Source organism: Ctenopharyngodon idella, chromosome 3 (genome assembly GCF_019924925.1).
Source record: "Ctenopharyngodon idella isolate HZGC_01 chromosome 3, HZGC01, whole genome shotgun sequence".
NCBI lineage: Eukaryota > Metazoa > Chordata > Actinopteri > Cypriniformes > Xenocyprididae > Ctenopharyngodon > Ctenopharyngodon idella.
This window is the reverse complement of record NC_067222.1, coordinates 23,666,600-23,683,817: the sequence shown is the minus strand read 5'-3', so window position 1 is coordinate 23,683,817 and position 17,218 is coordinate 23,666,600. Positions and strand designations below refer to the sequence as shown.

Sequence of the window (17,218 nt, the reverse complement as noted above, 5' to 3'; positions counted from 1 at the left end):
TTTTGCTATATTGATTGTTGATTGTATATTGATTAACATACATTTCTTTTATGGTTTGTAAACATTCTCTCTCCATTAGGGGGTCCATCTCTCTACCCATTGAGAGGTAAACATTAGGGGGCAGTTGTGAGAGTCGGATGTGGGTTCGATCCATGGCTTGCAGTGTGTGTTCACTACACACTGCTCCTAATGTGTGTGCATTAACTTGGATGAGTTGAATGCAGAGGACTAAATTCTGAGTATGGGTTACCATACTTGGCCTTCACTTCACTTTCCTTTTCCTCACAAAAATAATGCCGCTTCGAGATAAGTGCGCATTGAGAGCTCATATCGGCCGCGAAAGGGGTGTTCTCAAGCACCCTTCTGAAACCTAAAATGACAAACGGGACAGCCTACTGTCTTTTGGACTTAACACACACGCGCCATTTGGGGCAGGGAAAATGATTTCCTTCCAGAGACTGATGCCATCTAGTGGCAACATAATATCCACACTATACACTCAACCACTCACATAGTAATCTAGTTATGGAAGCCTGTTTCCGCCACGGAATAAAAAATATAAGAGTTTATATCTCACAATTCTAAGAATAAAGTCAAAATTGCGAGTTATAAACTCCCAGGATGCGAGAAAAAAGTGTAAGAGAAAATTATCTTTTTATTTTTTTATTTCATGGCGGAAACAAGCTGCTTTATAGGCCTAATTCCATTATACCTTGCCACCAATAGGCTACTGGCTGGAGTAAAAAGTGTGACAACTAGCTCCAATTGCACATGTATTAAGTAGGCCTAATAATATGTGATTGACATAGGAGTGTATAAAAATAGTAACTATTGTCATACGAGTGCATAAAATTGATAATGGAAGTATGTGGGAAAATGACATTCTGAAACTCAGATGAAAACCATTAAAGAAGTATGCAGGTGAGCGGGGTGTGTACTAAAAAACACTGGCAGCAGGCTATAGAAAACAAGGTTGTGCCAGAGGTTAAATAAACGTACGGTCCCTTTGAATGCTTTACATGTCATTAGACAGTTCTCAGTAAAGGAAACAGACAAGAACCTGAGGATGACATTGCGTCAAGCTGTGTGTGTTGCAGGAGTCATACTTCTCAACGTAATAGGTAAGATAAATAACAGGCCAGATCTTAAAATAACATTGTTTAATTGTAATTTTGTTAAAATTATGTCGGCCTATAATATGTCACAGCTAGAACACTTTTATTATTTTCTTTGTAACACCTAAAATTAATACCTTAAACGAATGGTACCTCTTTGTTAAAAGCTAAGAATCGTATAGAGCAATAACATGACAATATTTAAAGTAAATGGAATCATTTACGAACATCACAGTTTTATTCATTATTTTTTCTTAGCATGAATGATTAATTGTTTTTACTGTCTAAATCTATTCAATATCCCAGCTAACAGAATTTTGTTATACGAACATTCGGTAACGCTTTAGATTACAGCCCGGAAAGTACTGCATAATAACAATGAATTTACAGCGTAACTTTCGATAATTTTAGTGTAGGCCTACCTATAAAGTAAGTAGGCTACGTGTAAGTATAGGGGAACAATATGTAAAGTCTTGGGAATAAAGGGGTAACAACCAGGAAAATAACAAATTATTTATACTGTAAGTATTTTAGAACTAAGGGGTACTTATACTATTATGATAGAAAACAATCTTACGTTTGGGAGCAATTTAGAGAGAAAGTGCACTGATTAAGTTGTTTCAAGGCAAGTAGAAAGAGCTATTGCAATCTTTTTTAATACATGGGGAAATATGGTTTTGTTTCATGTAGTTACAGGGTAAGTATGACATTGCGGGCTGTAAATTAAAGTGGTGCTTGTTACACTCTTGTTTCATGTAGTTACAGGGTAAGTAAAAAACAAAAACAAAAAAAACGCAAACAATCTGATATCACTGACTCCGAAACATATATTTGAAAAACAACTTCAAAACAGGTCTACAACACTTATTATTCATTTATTCATTTTTTTAAAATCAACTTTTCATTTCAAATTCTAAAGTCCTGACAGAAAGTAACACGTTTTGTCATTTTTGGTTGTTGTTGTTGTTGTTTCTCTTGCTTGGCTTCCTCCTCCTCTTGTTTCTCAACTGATGAATCTTAAGAAGGAATCCCATTGCTATTCTGTATTTAAAGAAAATACAGTAATGCGAAGCTTTCATGACGTTCTCGTGGTAGATTCATGTGAAACTCGCGCGAGAACTGCCGTCTTTGTTATTCTGTCTTGTTTGTTTCTTATTATCATTATCTGTTATTCTGTGTATTTTGTTGTGGGCATTAATTAAAAAAAAAAACTAAAAAAAAAAAACTGACGGCATCCGACATCCGCGTGAGTTTCTCGGCACGCATGCTGTTTGATGCTTCGACTTAGGAACACATGAGCTTGCATAAAGCATTCCCAGAGATTATTTGTTTTTCTAAAAACCTTTGTTTGTGTTCATCTGAAGAAGGAAAGTCGTATACATCTCAGATGGTATGAGGGTAAAAGATGAGTAAACGGTGAGCACATTTCCGGGTGTACTGTATTTTCTTTTAATATAGAATAGCAAATGACATGGGATTCCCTCTTAAGATTCATCAGTGGAAAGAAAGAAAAAGAAGAAGAGGAACAAGAGGAGGAGGTAGCCAAGCAAGAGAAACGAAAAAGAAGTGTTGTAACTTTAAATCTGTTTTGAAATAAGTTGTTTTTCAAATAAAGGTTTCCGAGTGATATCAGATTGTTTGCGTTTTTTAATTACTTACCCTGTAACTACACGAAACAAGAGTGTAACAAGCACCACTTTAATTAAGAGTTTTAATGTTTTTATTTTCAGTTGAATTCATCTAAGGCTGTGGCTGAAGAAAGTTGTAGTTTGTGTTCTTATTTCTCTTTCTTTCAGTGCTTGTTCACAGCAGGTGTTTGAATGTTTGACAGAATTTTTCATGAACATCATACTAACCTTTAAATAACATTTTACTAACATTAAGAAAACTGGACATTTTTAGGTTCTTGGAATGTTACAAATCAACGTTCTTAGAATGTTGAATTTTAAAAGTTGAAAGAATGTTTGAGGAACATCATACCTTTTAAAACACGTTCCTCTAACGTCAAGAAAACTGGACAGTTTTTGAATCCCCAGAACCAACACTGAATATTTGGAGAACGTTCGGTAAGGCTTTAGATTACAGCCCGGAAAGTACTGCGTAATTACAATGAATTTACAGCGTAACTTTCGATAATTATAGTGTACCTATAAAGGAAGTACGTGTAAGTATAGGGATACAATATGTAAAGTCTTGGGAATAAAGGGGTAACAACCAGGAAAATAACAAATTATTTATACTGTAAGTATTTTAGAACTAAGAGGTACTTATACCATTATGATAGAAAACAATCTTACGTTTGGGAGCAATTTAGTGAGAAAGTGCACTGATTAAATTGTTTCAAGGCAAGTAGAAAGAGCTATAAATTCATTGTAATTATGCAGTACTTTCCGGGCTGTAATCTAAAGCGTTACTGATCTTTTTAATAAATTACTTGATTCAGTTCACAAAACTCGTCTGGGATGTTACGCTGTAAATTATTCCAAATATGTGTTCCACAGACGGAAGTCAGTCATACAGTTTTGAACAATAATTACAGTGAAAGATTTTTAGTTTTAGGTCATCTAATCCTTTGACAATGTTGACTGAAAAGGAATCTAGAAAATAGGCTGAAACAACCAGTTTATCAGCTCTGTCAGCACATACAGCATCTGCATCCGCATATCTCTGTGCCAACCAGTTCTGATACAATCACTGTCAAGAAAACGAACACAGAATAGTAAAATTCATTTTTTTTAGTTTCAAATCTGTTTAGCGACTCTAAATATTTATTATTTCTTTGTTTTTCTTGTTATAGGCTCACTCTGTCAGTTAGACGGTAAGATTCTCCACTCTTAATACAAACCAAACGCATGTTCAATTAATTGGATCATGAATAATCTTGCACAATAACTATATATATATATATATATATATATATATATATATATATATAATTTTATGTTGATTTCAGGTCATTTAACTGCAGCAATCTTCTTTTCTTTCTTCAGTGTGTGGTCAAGCTCCCCTCAACACTAAGATTGTCGGAGGACAAAATGCAGATACGGGGTCTTGGCCCTGGCAAGCAAGCCTTCATCGAATTTCATCTGGAAGTCATTTCTGTGGCGGCAGTCTAATCAACAAAGACTGGGTTTTGTCTGCAGCTCACTGCTTCCAGAGGTATGAAGTGATATAATATTACACTGAATATGGAGATAGATAGAGGAATTAAAACTGATATATGTTTTTCTATTTGCAGCACCACCGCGTCTAATATAAAAATCTACCTGGGACGCCAGCAACAATCGGGCTCAAACCCTAATGAGATCTCCAGGACAGTGACTCAGGTCATCACCCATCCAAGCTATAGCACAACTACCCAAAACAATGACATAGCCCTGCTCCGGCTCTCCTCTTCTGTGACGTTCACTAATTATATTAGGCCTGTTTGTCTGGCGGCTGCTGGTAGTGTATTTGGTGGAGGTACTAAGAGTTGGATCACTGGATGGGGTAAACTCAATTTTGCAGGTGAGTTCAATCAAACACGTCAATGATTCAAAGCTTTGAATAACAAGAAAATGATTAAAATATGACAGTTTCCACTGATTTATGTTATAGACACATCTCTTCCAAGCACACTGCAAGAGGTGCAGATACCAGTTGTGAGCAACAGTGATTGTAAAACAGCCTATGGAAGCGTCATTACAAGCAACATGCTGTGCGCTGGAGTAAATGAGGGTGGGAAAGACTCGTGTCAGGTATATCAGTTTCGTGCAGATATCACTCACTGTCTGCTTACAGTTCCTTACTGTATATAAACTGTCAAGAGATAATAACATTAAGTTTTTATCTATGCAGGGAGACTCTGGAGGTCCAATGGTCAATAAGAATGACTCCCTGTGGATTCAGTCTGGTATTGTGAGTTTTGGTCGAGACTGTGGACTACCCAAGTTTCCTGGCGTGTACACCAGAGTGTCTGAATACCAGTCTTGGATCAGCTCTCAGATAAGCAGCAACCAGCCTGGATTTGTCTCATTCAATTCCCTTGAATCCAGCTCAGGCTCACCCAGTCTCCTCTTATTTTCCCTTTCTCTCACATCGTCCATCATTCCTCTGATTTTCTCCTTCTATCTGTTTTCTTAAAGACAGAGTCATAATTCTCACGTTTTGCTGATTACAAGATTTTGGTTGAGCTTAAAATTATAAACTTGTACAGTGTCTATATATTCATCAGTGAATCCTGAAAAAAAATCTCATTTTCCACAATAATATTAAGCAGCACGACTGTTTTCAGTATTGATAGTAATAATAAATGTTTCTTGAGCACCAAATCATCATATTAGAATGATTTCTGAAGGATCATGTGACACTGAAGACTGGAGTAATGATGCTGAAAATTCAGCTTTACCATCACAGAAACAATTATTTTAAATAAAATAAACGTTTTAAAACAATCTTACTGATACCAAACTTTTGAACAGCAGTGTATAAACTACACTTTACTGTGAATGACTAGATAACCTTAATTAACATGAAGCAATACAAATGCACTGAAGCCACTTCTGTATCTAAATAAAGTTTTGAAGAACTGTGTGCAATAAACTAATAGCCTATTTTGTCTCTGTCCTTAATAAAACACACACACACACACACACACACACACACACACACACACACACACTGGTCCCAGATATAGGCTATAATTTTTCTGAAAACTTGCACTTGATTTTATACAGTTCCGTGTTAAATCAACAGAATACATGAGGAAAAGGTTTTGAGTTATGAGTTGAGAGGCAAATTGCATGTAGGGTAATTGTTTGGACTGGTACATAATATCTAAACGGCACATACACAGTAAATAAATACCTGCAGGTAACGTCTAAAATTGGAAATTAAAAACAAATGATTTCAATCTATGGTTAATTTGGGTTCACCAGTTAAGGGCGCCATCTTGTGTTGTGGCAGATGACCTGCAGGATTGATCGATCAATCAATCAATCAATCAATCAATTAATCATTAATTCATTCATTCAATCAATCAATCAATCAATCAATCAATCATTCATTCATTCATTCATTCATTCATTCATTCATTCAATCATTCAATCAATCAATCATTCAATCAATCAATCATTCAATCAATCATTCAATCAATCAATCAACTTTATAGTACGTTTAAAAACAACAAAAAAAGTTGTTGACCAAAGTGCTTTACAGACCCCAAATTACAAAACATATACCCATACACACCATAAAGCACAACAAAACACTAAGCAAACCACATGTAGCTAAGGACAGTTAAACGCAGCAGAGAAGAGCTGGGTCTTCATCATAGATTTAAAAACACTCAATGGAGTCACTGAATTCTTAAGAGAATGTGATTTATGACCAAATGAAAATATTTGGTTGCTTTAGTTTTTATTATTTCACTTTTTGCTTTCACTTTGCTTTACTTCTAGATGTTTCTTCAGTTACAGGCTGAAACCGAAAAATGTTGTCCTGATTTTAATAAAATTAACTTTTAATATGTTTCAAATGTCTTTTATGTATACTGATTGTATTGTTTTATCCTGTAATGCAATTCCAGAAATAAAAAAATTATATAAAATGGTATAGCTAATGACAAATCCAATAAAACAGATAATCACAACCATTTCAGTATTTATTTTGTGATTTATATTAATCTTAACAAGAATTACTACTTTGTGGCAAAATTTCCACCTTGACCAACAAGTTTTTCCCAAAAAATGTCATTTTTAAAACTAAGTGTTCTTAGTCACCAAGGAGACATTAATGTGAGTAAATAGCATGATTGAGATAAAACATGTAATGTGAGAAGAACACCAAAGAAATCATGTCCCACAGTTTACTATAAATCTACATGGCTTCTGTTATCTGGTATAATGAATGCAGTTCAGAGAGGACAGTTTGTGTATCAGTGTCATGGAAACACACCAACACAGGTGTGTCATTTGCAACAGCGTCTTCATATTGTGTGTCCCCATGTTCTTATCCATTTAACTCTATATTATGATAAGAGCCGATGATGATGCCGTGGACAGTCTCAAATGAAAAACAAAGTCTGCAGTTACGAGAGGACCCATCCAACATACAGATCCTCCAACAACCTGTGAGTTCTCTTTGTGTTTTACAATGTTTTCATCAACTTACTGAATTAACAACAATACGTGACTGATCCCAAAAGAATGACTCTGTCCATTCCTCTGTAACCATCTCCTTGTCCTTCACAGGCTCCTCAACCAACCACTAATTTGCAGCAGTTCTCAGCAGCAGTGGCGTCACCTTTTGCCCCTGTGCGTCCAGGACACATTAGAGAGGGTAAGATAAGAGAAAGAGAGAGGTTTAAGGAAAAGTTCACCTAAAATGAAAATTCTGTAATCATTTACTCACCCCCATGTCGTTCCAAACCTGTATGACTTTCTTTGATGATGTTTTGAGGAATATCCTGACGAGTGTTTTCATTATGGCACCTTCAAACATCATTAGTTCACACATCATAAAGAGTTTGTTTTATATGCAAGGTCAGGGTCATTTTGGTCTCTTTGTGTTTGTATGTTTGTTTTTAGACCTTGTGGAACTGATGATGATACAGAATGCACAGATGCATCAAATCATCATGAATAGTATGAGCATGTCTGTACTCAACACCTTCAACTACACACACGCACCTGAGGTGATGTGTTCACATACACTTACAACACTGTGAATAAGCAGAAAGATACTTGTTTCATGTAAAATGTGAATGTTTCCATGTTCACCATCTAATGTATATACATTTGTGCTATTCATTTTTCAGCAGACTGCAAGAATCAATATGGTTTTAGAGGAAGAACCTGACATTTACCACCATTATTACCCACCTGGGCCTGACTTCTGTTACCCAGGTTGGGTGCCTTTACCCCAGCAACTGATCCATGCCCCACCTCCTGTTCTCCAGAACATCCAGGAACCACCACAACACGCACAGCCAGTTCACACAAAATGCAGGGACAGGTTAGACAGATACAGCATACAAATTACTATTTAAAATAACATTAAAACCTTTAAGTGAATATTACAAAAACCGCTGAGAAATGTCTGGGTCATATTTCACCCCAAGTTATATAAATTATATTTTGTAAAAAGAAATGAAGCCTATTTTTAAGACAATGAGTGAATAAAACAAAACAATGTATTATTTCAATCGTAAAGTACAATTATAAGTATACATCATGGTAGTATTTGTAGTACAGACTAAATCATTGTGGGACAGAATGTTCCCTTTCGACACTGTGTCTTGGTATTGACGCAGCTTTGAAGTTCCCCTTCTCAGAGAACCAGGGTTACAGTCATAACCTGAGACGTTCCCTTTTGAAGTGGGAAACGTCGTCAGGCACGGTTAAACAAAAGCCAAAAGTCATTGTCAGTTGGCAGTCCATGACGTCAAAAGCGGAGCACCCGTGAGTAGAAAAGGGCGCCTAATTTACACGTCATCAGGTTTTTTTGTCTTCAGCAGCCGTTTGTTTGTATGCACATGTAAGACAAGAGTCAGTTGGAGCATTCAACTTTTGAGGGAGCTGGAAAGGCACTAGCATTAGCGGTAAGAACTTTGCTCTTGCTCGATTTTCTCTCTAGGCGTTTGCATGGAGTGTCAAATCTTGAGGTTCTCGAGGGAGTTGAATGCATGCATTGTGAAGTATCTGCTGTGGGAAGCTCCACCCATGCTTGGCTTTCACCGGTCACGCTGATGGCGTTCCCCATAGAGTCAATTCCAAGACGCAGTGTCGAAGTTCCTCTTCGAAAGGGAACCAGGGTTACAGTCATAACCTGAGACGATTTTCGACATTATATTACAGCAATGAGAATGCGATTTTTCTTGCATTAAAGTTTTTTAGGAGTGTGATAGAGACCAAAGCGCTCACCAGGACATAGTGATGGAAGACAAATTCAAGGTCTTTCCATCACAGGGAGAAATTAATTTAAGCGTCATAAAAATAAGGTCACAATGCAAAAATGATTGATAGTTCTAAAATATGTTCTTCATGTATAATATAATTTCATTCTTCTTTTGATTTTGTGGTAAAATATGACCCTTGACCCATATATTCCTTCATGAGATTGAGCAATTTACATGTACAAATACACTTGAACTCACCAGAGTGATGTAATTCAGGAAAGCCGTACCACCCCCACCTCCACCCAGTGCTACACAGGCTGTTGGTGCTGACATCCCACCTGCAGGTACACTCACAGACACACACACTTTCTCTACTTGTATATCACAATCACATATATATTTACAAGAGTGAGTTTGTGTATGAATGTTACCGTAATTTTACATATTAATTCAACATAATTCTGTACCTGCCCCAAAACCCCCAACCTCCAGAGTTTTATGCAGCAGAAGGATGGCAGTGATGAATAGTGGACGATTAAATCCAAATCATCACATAATAACAACCAATTAACTTCTGAAGAACACAGAATGATACTGCATAAAAACACCTTTTGCATTCTCTTATTTTACATTCTGAATACTTATGACAGGCATGGTCTTATATAGATCAACACAGATGACACAGAAAAGTAGATCTGTGTACTGATTACAGCGCAAGTACAAAAAATCGACATGCAAGCAGGGAACTTGGGTCTACAGGGTCTAAAAAATGCACAGATTTTCCCTTATATTTCTTATGCAGCTCATGTACCTCACTTTTATGAGCTCTCTTCCAGTTGCCTCATTTTTCCATTCAGATCTGTCACTTTATCTGCCTCTCCTTTATGCACTTCTTTCTTTCACTTTTTCATTCAGATTTGTCTCTTTTTGTTTTGAGAGTTCATTCAATACTCTGTACTCTTCTTCATGCTTTCGCTTCAGCTCCAGCAAATATGAGGGTATGAAAGTATTTCTTTTTGAATTCATTGAATTCCTCTACTTACTTTTCATTTCCATTCATACACTTCCCCCATTTCTTTTTGTGCTCTCTACTCTTGTTCTCGTCTGACTTTATATTCTCTCTTTATCTGTGCCTGATACACTTGTGTTTCAGTCACCAGTCTGTCAAACTGATTTGGTGTGATGATCACAGATGTGTTGAGTCTTAAAGGGTTAGTTCACCCAAAAATGAAAATAATGTAATTTATTACTCACCCTCATGCCGTTCCACACCCGTAAGACCTTCGTAATCTTCGGAACGCAAATAGAGATTTTTTTGTTTAAATCCGATGGCTTCGTGAGGCCTGCATAGGGAGCAATGACATTTCCTCTCTCAAGATCCATTAATGTACTAAAAACATATTTAAATCAGTTCATGTGAGTACAGTGGTTCAATATTAATATTATAAAGTGACGAGAATATTTTTGGTGCGCCAAAAAAAACAAAATAATGACTTATATAGTGATGGCAGATTTCAAAACACTGCTTCAAGAAGCTTCGGAGCGTAATGAATCAGCGTGTCGAATCAGCGGTTCGGAGCGCCAAAGTCACATGATTTCAGCAGTTTGGCGGTTTGAGACGCGATCCGAATCATGATTCGACACACTGATTCATAATGCTCCGAAGCTTCCTGAAGCAGTGTTTTGAATCGGCCATCACTATATAAGTCGTTATTTTGTTTTTTTTGGCTCACCAAAAATATTCGCGTCGCTTTATAATATTAATATTGAACCACTGTACTCACATGAACTGATTTAAATATGTTTTTAGTACCTTTATGGATCTTGAGAGAGGAAATGTCATTGCTCCCTATGTAGGCCTCACGGAGCCATCGGATTTCAACAAAAATATCTTCATTTGTGTTTCGAAGATGAACGAAGGTCTTACGGGTGTGGAACGGCATGAGTGTGAGTAATAAATGACATTATTTTCATTTTTGGGTGAACTAACCCTTTAATGTGTCACACACACACACACACACACACACACACACACACACACACACACACACACACAAAATTCTTCATTCGGACACTATAGAATTACAGACAAATAGTAATAGAAAATCAATGTGTCAAGGCAGACCAGATGTTTATAACAATTGGCAAGATTAACCCTCATGGTGTTCCTTGCAAAATGACCAAAAAATAACAGATTTTTTTTTAATTTCAATGAATTGTACAATATTTTAGTTCGATAATGTTTTTTATGTAATATTTTGTATTTTTAGGGGATTTTATGGTACTAAATTAAAAACAACAACAACCCAGAACAGGCTTAACAAAGTAAAAAAAAAAAAAAAAAAAATAATAATAAAAATTAAGCGCACCAGAGGGTTAACCATCAAAATGGCTGGATAATATAGCAAAGAGCCTATACAGTGCCCTCCACAAATATTGGCACCCTTGGTAAATATGAGCAAAGATGGCTGTGAAAATAATTCTGCATTGTTTATCCTTTTGATCTTTTATTCAAAATTAAAAAAAAAATTATAACCTTTCATTGAAGTATAACAATTGAAATTGGGGAGGAAATCACAATTATGAAATAAATGTTTTTCTCTCTAATACATGTTGGACACAATTATTGGCACCCCTGGAAATTCTTATGAGTAAAATATCTCTGAAGTATATTTCCGTTCATATATAAATTTTTGTAGCACACCAGGGTGACTAGGAGCATGAGAATGTCCAGCCACGACTTCCTGTTCCACTGGAGTATAAACATGAGGAAACACAAAGACCACATTCCCTTAATCATTCATCACAATGAGAAAAACCAAAGAATATAGTTCTGATGTGCAGCAAAAGATTGTTGAGCTTCACAAAATAGAAAATGGCTGTAAGAAAATAGCTAAAGCATTGAAAAACCCCATGCACCATCAGGGCAACAATTCAGAAGTTCCAGTCAACCAATCAAAAGATGTCACAAATCTGCCTGGAAGAGGAAAAGTGTCTATATCGTCCTTGTGCACAGTGAGGATGAGAGTTTGAGTGGCCAAAGACCCTCCAAGGATCACAGCTGGAGAATTGCAGAGATTAGTTAAGTGTTGGGGTCTAAAGCCTAAAAAAAATGATCAAACAGCCCCTACATCCCCACAAGTTGTTTGGGAGGGTTTCAAGAAAAATCCTCTGCTCTCATCCAGAAACAAACTCCAGCATATTCAGTTGTCAGACATGATTGGAACTTCAAAAGGTACCAGCTTCGGTCAGATGAATCTAAAAAATGACATTTTTGGGATCAAAACCATGGGTATGGGTTTGGTGCAAACAGGGATAAAAAGTACCCCATGCCCACTGTTAAATATACTGCTGGATCTTTAATGTTGTGGGTTTATTTTTTTTGCTGGAGGTCCTGGACATCTTTTTCAGATACACTATATTGGCAAAAGTTTTGGGATGCCTGCCTTTACGTGCACATGAACTTTAATGGCATCCCATTCTTAATCCATAGGGTTTAATATGGAGTTGGCCCACCCTTTGCAGCTATAACAGCTTCAACTCTTCTGGGAAGGCTTTCCACAAGGTTTAGGAGTGTGTTTATGGGAATTTTTGACCATTCTTCTAGAAGCGCATTTGTGAGGTCAGGCAGTGATGTTGGTGAGAAGGCCTGGCTCGCAGTCTCCGCTCTAATTCATCCCAAAGGTGTTTTATCGGGTTGAGGTCAGGACTCTGTGCAGGCCAGTCAAGTTCCTCCACACCAAACTCGCTCATCCATGTCTTTATGGACCTTGCTTTGTGCACTGGTGCGCAGTCATGTTGGAACAGGAAGGGGCCATCCCCAAACTGTTCCCACAAAGTTGGGAGCATGAAATTGTCCAAAATGTCTTGGTATGCTGAAGCATTAAGAGTTCCTTTCACTGGAACTAAGGGCCCAAGCCCAACCCCTGAAAAACAGCCCCACACCATAATCCCCCTCCACCAAACTTTACACTTGGCACAATGCAGTCAGGCAAGTACCGTTCTCCTGGCAACCACCAAACCCGGACTCGTCCATCGGATTGCCAGACAGAGAAGCGTGATTCATCACTCCAGAGAACACGTCTTCACTGCTCTAGAGTCCAGTGGCGGCGTGCTTTACACCACTGCATCTTTTGCAACGCTTTGCATTGCACTTGGTGATGTAAGGCTTGGATGCAGCTGCTCGGCCATGGAAACCCATTCCATGAAGCTCTCTACACACTGTTCTTGAGCTAATCTGAAGACCACATGAAGTTTTGAGGTCTGTTGCTATTGATTATGCAGAAAGTTGGTGACTTCTGTGCACTGTGCGTCTCAGCATGCGCTGACCCCGCTCTGTGATTTTACGTGGCCTACCACTTCGTGGCTGAGTTGCTGTTGTTCCCAATTGCTTCCACTTTGTTATGATACCACTAACAGTTGACCGTGGAATATTTAGCAATAAGGAAATTTCAGGAATGGACTTATTGCACAGGTGGCAACCTATCACGGTACCACACTTGAATTCACTGAGCTCCTGAGAGCGACCCATTCTTTCACAAATATTTGTAGAAGCAGTCTGCATGCCTAGGTGCTTGATTTTATACACCTTTGGCCATTGAAGTGATTGGAACACCTGAATTCAATGATTTGGAGGGGTGTCCCAATACTTTTGGCAATATAGTGTACATGATATCATGAATTCTATCAAAAATCAACATATAAAAAATCAAAACCTGACCGCTTCTGCTAGAAATCTTATAATGGACCGTGGCTGGATCTTCTATCAGGACAATGATCCAAAACAAAATCAACAAAAAATGTGTCACTGAACACAAAATGAAGCTTCTGCCATGGCCGTCCCAGTTCCCTGTCCTGAACCCTATAGAAAATGAGTGGGGTGAACTGAAGAGAAGAAGCTCCAACATGGATCTGGGAATCTGGAGAGATTCTGTATGAAGGAATGTTCTTCTCTTTTCATGTGTTCTCCAAACTCATCAGGTATTACAGAATAAGACTCAGAGCTGTTATCTTGGAAAAATGACATTGCAATAATTGTGTGCCAATATTTATGGCCAACGTGAACTGGAGAAAAACATTTCAGAATGAGATTTCCCCCCACTTTCAGTTGTTTTACTTCAATGAAAGGTTTGAATTTTGTGAATTTTTTGAATGTAAGATCTAAAAGGATAAACAATGCAGATTTATTTTTACAGCTGCCTTTGCTCATATTTACCAAGGGTGCCAATATTAGTGAAGGGCACTGTAATTTGTCATGTTTTAGGTTCATTATTTATTGAGCATTATAAAAAGGCAATTTATTTCTTTGCACTTCTCTGTCTTGATATCCTCTCCTCATTGCAAGATGCTGCTGTAGATTAATTGTAAAGCAAATTTAAAAAAATGGATATATTGATGCTAAATCAATGATAACTTTAATGTATGTTGTAGCAGAATTATTTGGCAATGTCAAAATAGGTAAAAATACTAGATAAAAAAGTTACTTTAAGTACATCAACGCTATTTTAAACAATTGACAAACATTGCTCAGGATGTGGGTATGTTATTTTGATGTTGCCAGAAAGACATCATTGCTCCTTTGCAACAGATCTGCAGTAAGGTTCACATAAAAGTTCATGCCAAATGTTACAATGTGTTAAAGAAAACTAAAAAGGTTTTACATCATAGCTTTAAATATCAATTTAAATTATGCATATTTTGGATTTCTTACAATCCTTTTGAGACACTATTTAAAAAATGATAACTCTTAGCAGGTTCTACCAGGAAGACTCTAATGCCACATCATTCATTCATAATAATAGGTCTGTCAAATCACTGCTTGACACCTGGAGTATAAGCACTGAATTCTCTGTTTTTCGTTCGCAGTTGATGACGTTGACGTTTCCCTCCATCCTCCCCACCACCACCAGGTTGGCCCTGTCTATCCATCGAGGGTAGGCTCCGCCCCTGCCTTCATCTCAGGCAGGATCAGCTGAATCTGAATCCCCAGGACTTGGACTAAGGACGGGGCCTACGCCAAAGAACTTTTCTATACAACTAAACATGAATCAATAATTGTAGCTCACTACCATGTGTTAAAACTTTATGGAATAAATACCATGTAAACGTTCACCTAAGTCTTTCTGGTAGAACTTGTGGTTCTTTCCCTCAAGTAAAAGTGTTATTATAAATAAAACATTACCATTTTTTTTTAAAGAGGGGTGATATAATAAAAGTACAGACTCCCATTATTATTTTGTTTCAGCAAACAATCCAGGTCTGTTTTTTAATCTGTTTTTTTAATCTCCCCAAAAATCTCATTACTGCAATACAGAAAGAAACAAAATACAAAAAATAAAAACTAAAATAAAAAAAATAAATTCAAAATACATTGATAAAATAATTGGATTTGGGTTGTGTGTCTAAATACTGCCACTAATGTGACAAGAAGAAATACCTACTCTTACCACCAGAGGGGGTGTGTGTGTGTGTTTTTTTTCTCTCTTTCACAAATCCACAAGTGGTTTTGTTTTAAACTGCTAGTCATACGTATTATTATTAGTCTTGTGTGTATGTTAGAAGAATGTGTGTGTTTTGTAATGTGATCTTTTGCCCTTTACTTGCAAAAATTGTGCACTGTCATCACTTGTGTCCTGTATACAGATACACACTCTCTTAACATTTCGAAGTGTTGAGCAGTGGTGTGGATTATGGGCTGTGTGTGTGTCTGTACAGCCTGTTGCAGTGATGACTGACGTATCTCTATCCGATCTGCCCTGTTATGCAATATAATTCTTCCACACCACACCAATTAAACACACACAGTCTCCTAGTTGTATTAAGCACGTGGAACATTTATTTAAAGGAACACAAGTCACGTTGTGTGTTGTGATCTTACAAACACTTGAAAAGAAAGGAAAACTTGTTTTAAATAAATACACATGCACTCAGGATTGTTCAAATGCATTTTTAAAGAAAGCATCGTAAAAGAAAAGCACTCACTCTCTAAATAAGCGTTTATCTGTGTGTGTGTGTGTGTGTGTGTGTGTGTGTGTGTGTGTTGCCATGCAATGACTCACAACACAAATCGGTTATGCGGGTTATCTGAGAGCTCAAGCACATTAATGATACTGGCACATAATGGTGAAGATACTTCATACCAATAAGCTTCCAGGAGACAGACAGGGGACAAAATAAGATCAGCTGACAAAACAGCACATGGACACACATGCTCTTCAAGCTTATGATTAAATAAGATGAACAGTGATGTTCCAATCTCCTAGAATCAAAAGATAAAGACTTATATAGACTTGGGCAAATTAATGTTGATAATTTAGTTTATTATAAAGCTTGAAAGGCATTCATGAACGGATTATGGTTGTGAGGCCCTGGAGGCATCAGCCTCTTTCTGCCAAGCAGCTAAAAAAAGGGGGAAAAGTCTTTGCAAACTGTACATTGCACAACTGCAACTTTTTTGCTTTTTTTAATTTGAATTTGGAATTTCTCATAATTGCAACTCAAAAATTATGTCCCGAAAAACAGAACTTTCGCATCTCGTAATTCCATCTGTACATTTTGCAAGTGTAATTTGTTAAATGACAGATACATTGCAAATTAATGTAATATCATATCATACTATCATACAGTATCATCTTGCAATCTTTGTAATGTCCAAATATGAACTGCAAAGCTGAGTTTCCAAAGCTGAAATGGGGGGAAGAGTGTGGCAACATTTGCAGCAGCTGAAAAAACCAACAAGAGAAAGAACGAGAGCAAGCAGGATTAAAGGATCAGTGGAGGGGTACAGAAGCCCCCCATCACCACCACCGGCACCTCTCCTCCCTCTCATGTTTGTCTCTCGTCCTTTGGCTCCGTTTGTTTAGCTATAAATATCTAACAGCATGACAAAAGCGCAAGTGGAGACAAATTATCACGATTATGACTGGAATAAAAGGATATATTTTAATTAGTGTGAGGCAGAGAAATGAAAAAAGATAAATGAAGTGATAGATGGAAAGAAATAGAGAGACAGATGCTTTCAAACAAGACAGTGTCCTCTTGGCGATGACATTCTTGGCACAAAGTCACTGAATGCGTTCTGGGAGATGAACCAGACAGCATGTACCACAGCACCACTTCACCCTTCTGTTCTTTCTGAAGCACTCTGTACAGAGCTCAATTACTAATAAATGCTTCTAATGTGATTCCTTATAGACTAGATTTTTTTTTCATCCTTAAAACAATCTTA

The 17,218-nt window shown here is 37.2% G+C and overlaps 2 protein-coding genes across 2 annotated transcripts; both read left to right on the top strand.

The window, feature by feature from the left end:
- Positions 1-258: 258 nt before the first annotated feature.
- On the top strand, positions 259-5,696 carry zgc:112038 (uncharacterized protein LOC553673 homolog). The gene is made up of 6 exons (XM_051886307.1): positions 259-1,121; positions 3,913-3,933; positions 4,106-4,274; positions 4,354-4,622; positions 4,713-4,852; positions 4,953-5,696. The coding sequence occupies exons 1-6, from the start codon at positions 1,067-1,069 to the stop codon at positions 5,235-5,237; spliced, it is 939 nt and encodes a 312-aa protein (XP_051742267.1). The 5' UTR covers positions 259-1,066; the 3' UTR covers positions 5,238-5,696.
- A 146-nt stretch (positions 5,697-5,842) lies between these two features.
- Positions 5,843-15,107, top strand: LOC127508421 (proline-rich protein 29-like). The gene is made up of 6 exons (XM_051886309.1): positions 5,843-7,224; positions 7,346-7,433; positions 7,682-7,788; positions 7,915-8,108; positions 9,268-9,335; positions 14,857-15,107. Exons 1-6 carry the CDS (start codon positions 7,138-7,140, stop codon positions 14,964-14,966), a joined length of 654 nt encoding a protein of 217 aa, XP_051742269.1. The 5' UTR covers positions 5,843-7,137; the 3' UTR covers positions 14,967-15,107.
- Positions 15,108-17,218: the final 2,111 nt, after the last annotated feature.